The sequence below is a fragment of the Ursus maritimus genome, unplaced genomic scaffold (assembly GCF_017311325.1).
Source record: "Ursus maritimus isolate PB19 unplaced genomic scaffold, ASM1731132v1 scaffold_24, whole genome shotgun sequence".
NCBI lineage: Eukaryota > Metazoa > Chordata > Mammalia > Carnivora > Ursidae > Ursus > Ursus maritimus.
This window is the reverse complement of record NW_024424897.1, coordinates 32,780,563-32,792,725: the sequence shown is the minus strand read 5'-3', so window position 1 is coordinate 32,792,725 and position 12,163 is coordinate 32,780,563. Positions and strand designations below refer to the sequence as shown.

General features: G+C 38.0%; 1 protein-coding gene across 1 annotated transcript; it reads left to right on the top strand.

The window, feature by feature from the left end:
- Positions 1-3,486: 3,486 nt before the first annotated feature.
- Positions 3,487-3,848, top strand: LOC103667337 (ATP synthase subunit ATP5MPL, mitochondrial-like). The gene has a single exon (XM_040639900.1). The coding sequence runs from the start codon at positions 3,536-3,538 to the stop codon at positions 3,713-3,715; it is 180 nt and encodes a 59-aa protein (XP_040495834.1). The 5' UTR covers positions 3,487-3,535; the 3' UTR covers positions 3,716-3,848.
- Positions 3,849-12,163: the final 8,315 nt, after the last annotated feature.

The window sequence follows — 12,163 nt, the reverse complement described above, 5'->3', positions numbered from 1 at the left end:
CTCTTCCCCGCCCCGCGCGACCCGGCAGGGCCACCAGCCGAGGGCCCATCCCGGAGGGTTTCCTCTCTTGTGCAGGTGTGCGCTGCGCCTGGGGGAGAGGTCGGAAGGACCCCTTCCTACTTCTCTTGTGCGCAGGAGAGCCAAGTGACACCTCTTTTCTAAGCTACTGTAACCCTGTCCTGCCTTCACACACCTAACGTGATGTGACCCTTTGCCAGGAGCTGGAACCTTCCTAGAGTGCATCGTTCCGCAACACATTCTCACCTTGCTAATTCTGAAATGACCTGTTCATTTCAGAACTACTGAGTTGCAGAGCCGAACTTCGAGTTCTGTCCAAAGCTTACGTCCCACACGCTGTTCATTTCCACCATGGGGCCCTCCATTTCAATTTATTTTACTCCCCTTTCCCCTAACTAACTAGAACAGAAACTTAGAAAACCACGGTACACTCAGCCCAGCAAAGTGATTCAGAATGGGCCATCAATACTTGTTGAATTTTTCGGATGGTGAGTGAATTATTGATCTTCAGAGGAATTAAGCTCACTTGATGGGTATGGATTTCTAGGAAACCACAACAGCAGAAAAGTTAAACAAATGCAACAGAGGTGGGGCGACTTTTTCAGAAAAGGTACTTTGGGGGGCAGATCTCATTGTTGTAGAACCTTCCAATTTTGTAAATGTCAATTGTAACAAAATCAATGCTAGAAGACTGTTTATTGGGCTTTCGACCATCCCCACTATTAGAATTAACCAACAGTGTCAAAGAAGACAACTCAAAGTTGTCCCTTTACCATTAACTAAAGGCCAGTATGCTCCTATCTGATCAGGCTTCAAAAGAGGTCATTGGACTCCAAGATTTTTCTGTGCTCATTAAAAATGTACCAACTGCTTTTACGTGGGACTGATTAACATCTCCTAAAATATAAGTTTATTGGGTTTTGAATGATACCAAATGATATGCAGCTAACAGCTCTGTATCTCCAAAACCTGGGAGCTACAGGAATAAACCTGGCAATAGGAGTACATCTCAGCTTTCTCTCATCCATTAAAGGAATCTCCCAACCTTCTGGATTCTGTTAGAAATTCAAAATATTACAAATCAGGAAAACAAACCAAAAAAAAGCTAAAATATATTTGTAGTACAGGCAAAGTATTGGTTAGTACTGGCCAAGGTATTTTAGTACATGGTGGCTCTTTCGAAGTCACATTATAAGAAAATGAACAATCATTTCAGACCAATGATAGCTAACATTTACTGAGCACTTAATATTCAAACATTTAATATGAATTTTTTCATTTATTCCTCACAAAAACTCAGGGAGATAGGCTATTATTACACCTAATTTTCACATGAGAGAGTCAAGGCTCACATCCTTGCTCAAGACAACAAAACAGAGAGGCAGTAGGACCAGGATTTGCCACATGAACAACCACTATACTGTAATGGGAGATGGAATTATCTAAATTATCTAAATCTTGGTGCCTAACATATTTTCTTTCAATGTTTGCAAGTCAACTATTGTAGAATGGCTCCATTCTTGATTGAGAATCACCTAATAAGGGTATCCAGAAATAACCCCTCAAACTGAGAATGAAGAAAAGTAAAAGTGAAAAACTCAGAGGTTTAACATTGTTGATTTTAAAACCAAGGACATTTGAAACATGTTACCATTAATAGCCATTTGCTCCAGGCTACTCCAAATTAAAAGATCAACAATCATTTCCTGCCCAGTGAGTTTACAAATTACAATGGCAAACAAGATACAAATAGACAGTAAAAATAGGGGAGGAAATGGGTTGAATCTAAGAAGAAATTTTAGTGTTGCAAGCAACATTGAATCGATTTCCTGTTATCTTTGGATCACAAGAAAAACCTGAAAGATGTGATATTTGAAGAAGTGTGAGAAGTATTAATTGCACTCTGCTGCTGTTTCATAGGTAGTCTTTCAACATGTTTTTGAATCCAAGCAATTTGTCTCTGAGCATCCAAAAGAAAGGAAGGAGGCTCAATATTAGAGACTTATGAAAATGGAATAGGATTTTAAAATCATCTTCAGGAAAGAAAGGACACTATAGAATCAATGTTACAACTTAAAAGAAATTACTGGAGCATAAGAAAATTTATCAAAGATGTTAATACAATAAAATCCAGAAAGTTATAAACACCAGACCAGTGGTGATATGTAGAAAGCTAATCTACAACAGGAAGTCAAAAGAGAGTGAGAAATGGTGTCAAAGTACATGCGTTTTTTTTTTCATTCATGAATTTGACCAAAACAATAGTTGTCTTGGTAAAGAGAGGCAGAAAGACGCCAGACTGTAAGTGGGTGAGAAGAGAATAAGAGAGCAAATTGAAAATATGCTTAATGCATTTGGAGATGTTTGGTTAGAATCAACTAAGGTAAATGAAAGGGAAAGAAAAGAATAGCCAGAACAAGATGCCACTGCTACAGTGTATATATGATGATTTTAAAGAGACCTGGTCAATGAAATCATTGAGGTACAATTAGAAGGTGTGTTTAGGAGAGTTGAAACACGGAGGTACTGATGAAGGAGAAAAAGTGAGTTCACATTTTGAGAAAGGATCTAGGGTTGGAAGAGACAGAACAAACTTTTAGTTAAGGTAGTATTATAAATCTGCATTTGTGGCAGATTTATATTCCCAAATATGAATCTGATTGTTTCTCTGTATTTTCCTTCCCTATTTCTCTCTTACTTATAAACCAAGGGCCTTTCTTCCTCTCCAGCCCTCACCAGAGCAGAAATAAAGATCCAAAGACACTGCTGACCTAAGGGCCAAGACCAGAGCCTCCTGAGCATGAAGAATTGTTATTTTTTCTCTCAAGACTGCTAGGACTGGACCTAGCAAGACGGAAGAGAGAAAGAAGAGTGTAATGAGAAAGGAGAAATAATAGAAGGAATAGAGCCCTCAAAGTGAGCAAGAGAAAAAGGCTTGAAAGTTCTAATGGAAGGCATTCAAGAAGATGAACCATCCTCAAATGTGGAACCCTCCTCCCTTAAAAGCAAATCAAGGTGAGGGGCACCTGGGTGGCTCAGTCGGTTAAGCTTCTGCCTTGGGCTCAGGTCATGACCTCGGGGTCCTGGGATCTGGGATCGAGCCCCACATCGGGCTCCCTGCTCAATGGGGAGTCCGCTTGTCCCTCTCCTTCTGCAGCTCCACCCTCACGTGCACACACACACTGTCTCTCTCTCTTTCTCTCTCAAATAAATAAATAAATAATCTTTAAAAGCCATCAATCAGGGGCGCCTGGGTGGCACAGCAGTTAGGCGTCTGCCTTCGGCTCAGGGCGTAATCCCGGCGTTGTGGGATCGAGCCCGACATCAGGCTCCTCTGCTATGAGCCTGCTTCTTCCTCTCCCACTCCCCCTGCTTGTGTTCCCTCTCTCGCTGGCTGTCTCTCTCTGTCAAATAAATAAATAAAATCTTAAAAAAAAAAAAGCCATCAATCAATCAGTCAAGGTGACCTTTCCAAGTCATTGGCCATGCAGGTTCGAGCCAGGGGTCCTGTGCCGAGATGCTCCAAAGCCTTGTTAAAAATTTTTGGGTGCCCATGAGGTCCTATTATATGCAAGTTTACGAGGATATTTGGGTAGGAATGGGGTTGATGGGCTTCATCATTTATAAAATCAGGATTGCTGATAAAACAAGTAAAGCTTTGAAAGCTTCAAGTCCTGCACCTGCTTCAGGTCATTAATGAGCTTTACTTGGAGTACACATCAGATGGAACAACAGTCTGGCTGTAAATCTCAGCAAACTCTGTTAGATGGGAAGACTTGTACGCTTGTAGACATGTTGTTTCCTTTGTAGCATGAATAAATGTAACTGAGAGGCACCACAAAAAAAAATCAAAAAACAAAACCTACGACCAGTTTGTTGTTTAGCAGTCTTGATACATTGTACATTCTGGAGGGAATGGAAGTATAAAAAAGAACCTCACTCCCTATACTAGGTAGAACTAGACAGAAACAATTGGGAATTTTTCTATGAGTGTTGTGGTGGTAGACCCCATGCCACTGTTACATATTCTATTAACATGCCTGTAAGATGTTAGCAATTTGTAGATTTGGAGGAAAATGATAGATAGTCATATCATAGAACTTAGGGAGGTATCCACCTTTCAGTCCAAGGTGAAAGAAATCATCACACTTCTCCCTGCTCAGCCAGGAGTCTGCTTCTCCCTGTGCCCCTCCCCCTGCTTGTGCACCTTCTCTCTCGCTCTTTCTTTCTTTCTCTCTCTCTCTCGTAAATAAACAAAATCTTTAAAAAGAGGGGGGCACCTGGGTAGCTCAGTCTGTTAAGCGTCTGCCTTCAGCTCAGGTCATGATCTCCAGGTCCTGGGATCAAGCCCCACATCAGGCTCCCTGCTCAGTGGGGAGTCTGCTTGTCCCTCTCTTTCTGCCCCTCCTGAGCTCCCCACTCATGCTTGCTCTTTCTCTCTCTCCCTCTCAAGTAAATAAATTTGTTTTTAAAATCTTAAAAAAAAAAAGTATTCAGAGGTCTAAGTCAATCTCATATAAAAAAAATTAAAAGAGAAATCATCACACTTTCTTCTCTTTTTAATCTCATGTTTCTGGTGCCCAGATATTAAGATCTGAGTTAGTATCACAGAGCCCCTCACCAAGCAGTCATTAAATCATTCGTCAGTAATATAATTTGAGAGATCGATAAGGATTGAGACACTTCTAATCATTGTCAATGAAAATTGATGCTTTACACGTATGCATATAATCTTGAATAAAAGTGTAGAATTCCATTATTCTATTAGTAAAATAATGTCTTTTTCAAAAGAAGGCTCAATGATTACTCTAACTTCCTATTCATTCATTCATGTATTCATTCAGCAAACATCAGAATACACAACTCTTACATGTATCCTTTTTAATAGCCATACAGAGACATAAAAATATGTGTAAGACATGATCCCTACCTTCAATGACATTACATGTGTTCAAGGAGATAAAATATTTAGAAGAGGAAAAACTAGCTAGAATAATCAGGGAAGGCTTCTTGGAGTTAGTGGCCTTTGAACTGAGATTTGAAAGTTGGGAATATTCCAGTAAATGCCAGGAAGGGATCCTAGTTAGAGGAAATCTCACAAAGGCACAAATAATGGAGTGATCAAGATATGATTAATTAGGATTATTGAGAAATCTACAAAATTAATATTCTATCTCCAGTCATAGTCTCTGTAAATCTTTCACTTGCCTGAAGGTGGCAAGCTGGGTTTATTTGAAACTTTAGAATCAATATTATTTGAAAGAAAAATGAAACAGTAGTATTTCTCTGAAAAACAATTTTTTCATTGACATTTAACTCATAAAATCAAAAAGTGAAAAAAGGTAAAAAATTACTAACCTTGGTTACTTACTAACATTATATTATATTATTATATTAAAATCTGTATATATTTAGTTTTTTTAAGATCCTATTTTTAACTAATCTCTATACCCATCTTGGGGCTCAAACTCACAATCCCAAGATTAAAAGTCTTATGCTTTTTTCTTTTTTTTTTTTTAAGATTTTATTTATTTATTTAACACAGATAGAGACAGCCAGCGAGAGAGGGAACACAAGCAGGGGGAGTGGGAGAGGAAGAAGCAGGCTCATAGCGGAGGAGCCTGATGCGGGGCTCGATCCCAGAATGCTGGGATCACGCCCTGAGCCGAAAGCAGACACTTAACAATTGCACCACCCAGACGCCCCAGATTATACTTTTTTAAGTTTATTTATTTATTTTAAGTAGTCTCTCACCCAAAGTAGGGCTCAAACTCATGACCCCAAGATCAAAAGTCACATACTCCTCCACCTGAGCCAGTGAGGTCCCCCTAAAAGGAGCTTCTACTTTTAAGTATTAACATTAAAATCTGTGATCAGCATTTTTATACATCTTTTGATAGTAGTCAGACTTACAGAGGCATAATTCCCAAATGGTAAAACTCACCCCTTTTTTTTAGTGTATAGTTGTGAGCTTTATGAATTTTGACAAGTGCATATGGTTTGTAACCATTGCTATCATAAAGATATAAAACACTTCATCATTTTAACACATTTCCTTGTGCTCCTTTGTGGTCAACGCTCTTCTTCACCTCTAGGCCCTGGCAACCACTGATTTGTTTTCTGTCTCTATAGTTTTGCTTCTTCCAAAATGTCATATGAGTGGACTTATATAGTATGTGTTCTTTTTAAGTCTGGCTTTTTCTTTCATTCAGCATAATTACCTTGAGTTTCATCTAGGGTTGAATGTAGTTGTACTGTACATCAATAGTTCAATCCTTTTTGTCTGAGTAGTATTCCACAATTTATCAATTCATTAGTTAAGGGACATCTATGTGGTTTCCAGTTTTTGGTGATCATGCATGAAGTCACTACAAACATTGGCATAGAGGTTTTTGAATGACTGTACATTTTCATTTCTCTTGGGTATATATCTAGAAGTGGAATTGCTGGGTTAAATGATAAATTTATGTTTATAAAAAACTGCAAAACTGTTTTTCCAAAGGGACTGGAGAATTTTGCACTTTTACCAGCCATGTCTGAGAATTCCAGTTGCCCTACACCTTTCCTAGGACTTGGTATTATCAGGTTTTTTGTTTGTTTTGTTTTGCCCATTCAAATAGGTAGTAGTGGTATGTCATTATGCTTTTAATCTGAATATCCATATGGCAATGATGTTGACCATCATTTTATGTATTTACTTGTAGTCCATGTATCTTTGAAGAAGTGTCTATTCAAGTCTTCTGTCAACTTGTGTGAGAGAGGGAAGGGTTGCTTATTTTCTCAGTATTTAGTTTTGAGAGTTACTTAATAGATTCTGGATTCAGGTCCTGTGTCAGATATGTGCTTTGCCAAATATTTTGGCCTAGTCTATGGCTTGTCTTTTAATTTTCTTAATTGTGTCATCCAAAGAGAAGTTCTTTTTTTTTAAGATTGTATTTATTTATTTGGCAGAGAGAGAAAGAGCGAGAGAGCACAAGCCAGGGGAGAGGCAGAGGGAGAGGGAGAAGCAGGGGAGGTGGGGCTCGATCCCAGGCCCCTGATATCATGACCTGAGCCAAAGGCAGAAGCCCAGCTGACTGAGCCACCCCTTTTTTTCACTTTATTTTCCAAATATTACACTCTATTTTAAAAAGAGCAATTTGTGTCAAGGTTCCTCTACCTCTTATTTTATTTTATTTGGCAATGGTAGAATTTCAAGGCATTTTCAAATGACACTATCTATCTCTGCACTGTCTAGAATTATGGAATTTTAAACTCCAGCCCCCCTTTTTTAGAGATGAGGAAACTGAGACTCAAAGATCTTCAGTGAGTTGCCCAAAGTCATACAACTAGAAAGAGGCAGAGCAAAGCCTAGGGTACAGCGTTCCAAATCTCCAGGCCATTGCTCTTTCTGCCAACGGTGTGTGGCCCCCTTATGAAATGTGTCACTAGCTTTATTCCTACTTATTAAATGTGGATATTTGCTGCAATAGTAGGATTTTATCTAAAATTTCATTTTCAGTGCTTTTCCATCTAGTACATGAAATTTGACTAAGCAAAATTAAACCCAATTCTTACAAAATACTGCCAAGCTTTATCCAGTGCCACTGGGTTTACACATCTCATCACAAAGTAAATACACACACACACGAAGGAAACATAATCTAGACAAAAGAAACAAATCTAATTTAGTAATCTAAGGATTACTAAAATGCTGACATTTTAGTTGATAATTCTAAGAATTTACACTTACACATAATTTTTGCTTTACATTAAATTAGCTATGTTTCTTCATTCAATTGTAAATTAGACAGAAAATTCAACTTTTTCACTACATGGGACTTTCAGCAAACTGGTGAATCAAATCTGAGTGGTCCAGTCTTGCCTTATGCAACAAAAAATTATATATGCTGGATAAAACATAAGAAAAAGAAATCCCTAGACATTAGAAACAGATAGGAAATGCAAATCTGCAGGAAAATTAAAAACTGTTATGTGGGGACAGTCTCTTGTGAGGATACTTTCGGAGTGCAATATAATTTCCATAGAGTTAGCATACGCTACTGAAGATGTGTTCACAACAACAAAAAGTGCACATCACATGAAGAAATAAACCATCATTAGAGAGATCAGGAACCCAGCAAACAGGAAAACTGCACCCCAAGAACGAGAAATGATAGGAAAATCCTAAGGAGACATAAGATAAGTGTTTTAAAATATTAAAAAGATAAAAGAATAGAAACCATAATGAAACAAGAGAACATTATAAAAATAAACAGAAAGATAGAAAAAATGATAAAATTAAACATTCAAAAATAAAAAAGTATTCATTGAAATTAAAAACTCAATGGAGTTTAAACAAATGAAGAGAAAGTAATGAAGTAGGAGACAAAGCTGAGGGAATCACCTAGAATGTGCACTTAACTATGAAGAGAAGGGAAATATGAAAAAGAAAATAAGAGATATGGAGAATAGAATAAAAAGGCCCACTATATGTTTAAATGGAGTTCCAGAGTGATGGAATAGACAGAGTAGGAAAAAAGTAATATTTGAGTAGAGAATCTCTGAGCCCTATAAAGGAAAAAATAATAATCATATACACCTAAACAAAGTGAAACACAGAACACAATAGAAAGAAAGAAAATCTTAAAAGCAACTAAATAAAAAAGATTACCTACTAAGGAACAATAATACATTACCAGCAGATTTCTCATCAACAAAAATTGAGGAGAAAAGACAATAGAATAGTAGGCATCACTACATTGTTAATGGAAAATAATCAAGAAGTCCATACTCAAACTGTCATTCAAGAGCGAGACCGAAATCAAGATATTACAGACAAATACTAAAATAGTTTACTAGTAATAAATCGTTGCCTAAAATATACTCACGTGTGTTCTTCAAGATGAGGGAAATTGAACCCAGGAAAAAGGATTTTCCATAAGTACGAATTGTGACCAGGCAACTTAGTAAAAATACTGGTAAATCTAAATTAATGTTGAGAGTTAAAAAGCAATAATGATAAATACTTCTAGGATGAGAGGATTTTTGAAAAGGTGAAACCAAAATATTATAATAGAAAAAATGGGAGGATGAATCTTCTAATATTGTGCATTTTTCAAAAGAGGCTGACAATATCTTAGACCCAGTTGAATGTGCATGCTATAAATTTAAAGGTAAACATTGAATAAATAAAATGAAATTGTATATTGTTTTCCTAAATGTAAAAGAGAAGCAAAGTAAGTTGTTGATTTTACCACTATGAAGAAAATATACTAGGGGCACCTAGGTGGCTCAGTTGGTTAAATGTTGGCCTTTAGCTCAGTTTGTGATCTCAGGGTCCTGAAATAGAGCCAGGACCCTGTCTCTGCCCCTCTCCCCCCCCCCCATTTTCTCTGTCTCTCTGAGATAAATAAATTAAATCTTAAAAAAAAAAGAAAGAAAATATACTTGACAACCATGAACTTCTCAACAAAGAGAAAGTGTCCAAGGAAAATGGATAAAACCAATAAAAAAATGTTTAAAGGCTATCTATAATTATAATGAAGAAAAGACCAATTTTAAAATTGTATAAGCCTATAAGGAAATAGCAATTTTTGTTTTCTGATACTTTTTCTGTGTCACATAAAGCTTTCTGTAAATAAACCTGAAACCACAACTGTTTACCAGAGAAACTCCTTTTAATCCCATAATAAATAAAAGTTAATATTTTAAAATACTAATACATATTAATATAACATCCAAGGCAGTTGAGATGAGAGATACACTCAATAACTCAATAGAAGGCAAGAAAGTATAGAAAAGAAAGTAAAGAAAAAGCATGGTAAATGGGAAACACAAAATAAGATAGTAGAAATAAATTCTACTGTATTAGTAAAGCTGCAAAAGTATACCTACAGCATAATATCATTTAAATAAAAATTTAAACACAAAAAATAATAGCATTGCTTATAGGCACATACCTACATAGTAAAATTATAGAAATATGGGATACATACTAACTTCTGGATACTGGTTACCTATGGTAAGTAGGAAAGGTATGATGGAGGGTTGTTTCAAATACATTTGTAATTTGTGTTTCTTTTAAAAGAATCTGAAACAATATGGCAACATGTTAAGATTTGCTGTTGGATACATAGATGATTACCACATTATTTTCTATACTTTTTTTTTTTTAGTTTTTTTTTTTTAAGATTTTATTTATTTATTCGACAGAGATAGAGACAGCCAGCGAGAGAGGGAACACAAGCAGGAGGGGAGTGGGAAGGAAGAGCAGGCTCAACCAGAGGAGCCTGATATAGTTGAATCCCAGACGCTGGGATCTGCCCTGAGCCGAAGGCAGCACCTTACTGCTGTGCCGCACCCAGGCGCCCCTCTTTTTTTTAAGATTTTATTTATTTATTTGACAGAGAGAGACAGCCAGCGAGAGAGGGAACACAAGCAGGGGGAGTGGGAGAGGAAGAAGCAGGCTCCCAGGAGAGGAGCCTGACGTGGGGCTCGATCCCAGGATTCCGGGATCACGCCCTGAGCCGAAGGCAGACGCTTAACGACTGTGCCACCCAGGCGCCCCTATTTTCTATACTTTTCTATATATCTGAAATATTGACTCTACATTAAAAACTCCCAAAACATTGTCTCACAGAAAAATGTAGGTAATTAAGCTTATTTGTGCAAATAAATAGTTACATATTTTCACTGGGTATGAGGACATTGAAGGAGACTACAAAATTGTCTTTCCACACCAACTATAAACACAGCTTACAGGAAAGGCACTATACCATACCATGTCTTCCTGGTTATCTCTACGACCCTTTAATTGCTTGTAGAAAAGTTGAAGGTAGAAGACCCTTGAGATCCAAGACAATTTCTTTCCGTATGATGCATCCAAAACACTTCCTTTGCCAATGTTTGGTGTTTTTTAAAGAAAGGAGAGAAATAAAGGCATATAAAAGGTATACATCTCTTCTGCGAGCTTTGTTGTTTCCATCTTTTGGTTTTTCTCACTATCCATAGGTTCAAGGCAATGTGGGTCTTTTGTCAGTGGGAATATTAGATTAATCTTTCTCTGATGCTTGAGAAGACAGAGAAGAAAGGACAAGGCCAAATAAAAAAGAAACGGAATCAAAGTCCTCCAAATAAAAATTGGAATGCACTCTTCCTCAACGTAACCCATCTCAAGCTTCAAATAGGAATTTTTTTTGAAAGTCATTTTGAAATTCTGCTTTCATAAAAAGCCTAACTAATGAGCAGCCTAAAATATGAAATCACAAATTTCATTTTTCTGTCCTAGATGGTCATAATTTTTGAGCACCATGGCAATATATAATAAGGGAGCATTTAATGCTCCCTCGAAAAGAAGCTAGAACAGTATTCTGTAAACCCCAGTTCCCAGCTGTCTTGCAGGTGAAGACAACTTACCCTATCCTATCAGGATCCACTCCTAATAGTGTCTTTCACAGATGCCATAAAAAAGATGCCCTGTCTGCCATTAAGATGGAGCCATATAGTGCCCACCTCCTAGTGAAGCAGAGGAATTGGAGAAAGCCTATTTAGAAAGAAAAGGTAGAGGGTAGAGGGTGAGCCTGAAAGGGAAAAGAAGAGTTAGAGCCATGTGACTTAAGTGTTCTTCCCTAGGGCAACTTTCTAGAGGAGGGAGATAAGTTAAAGAGCACCAGGAGAAAGCGGAAGAGACAATGCATCCTGCCCTGCTTCTATCTGACTTGGTGCAACATCCGCTACCGTGATTGCTCAGTAGTCACAGAGAGACGTGCATGGATGCGTTGGCTGGAAGCAGTGGACCTGGCTTCTGTGTGGCCTCCCAGGAGCATGCTGGTGAGAAAGCGCAGAAATGGGGAAGTGTCTCATGGAAGCTAAGAAGCTGCAGTGTTTAGAGAGAATGGCCGAAACCGCAGACCCAGGGATGATACCAGCACACTCCCTGAAGGCCAGGTAAGACCTGCCGCATCTCAAAGGGGCCCTCAACGGCCAGCAGTCCAGAGATGCCATTCTGCCACAAGGACAAATTTGCATCCTGAGACCCCACAGGAGTCTGAGGCCTCTTCTCTCCCTGACACCATGAGATCACAAATCCTTCAATACAGCCAGACAGTATTTTGAAGAGAAGCAAGGATAAGGAGGAAGAGGTGTGGGAGATTTTGCACCTACC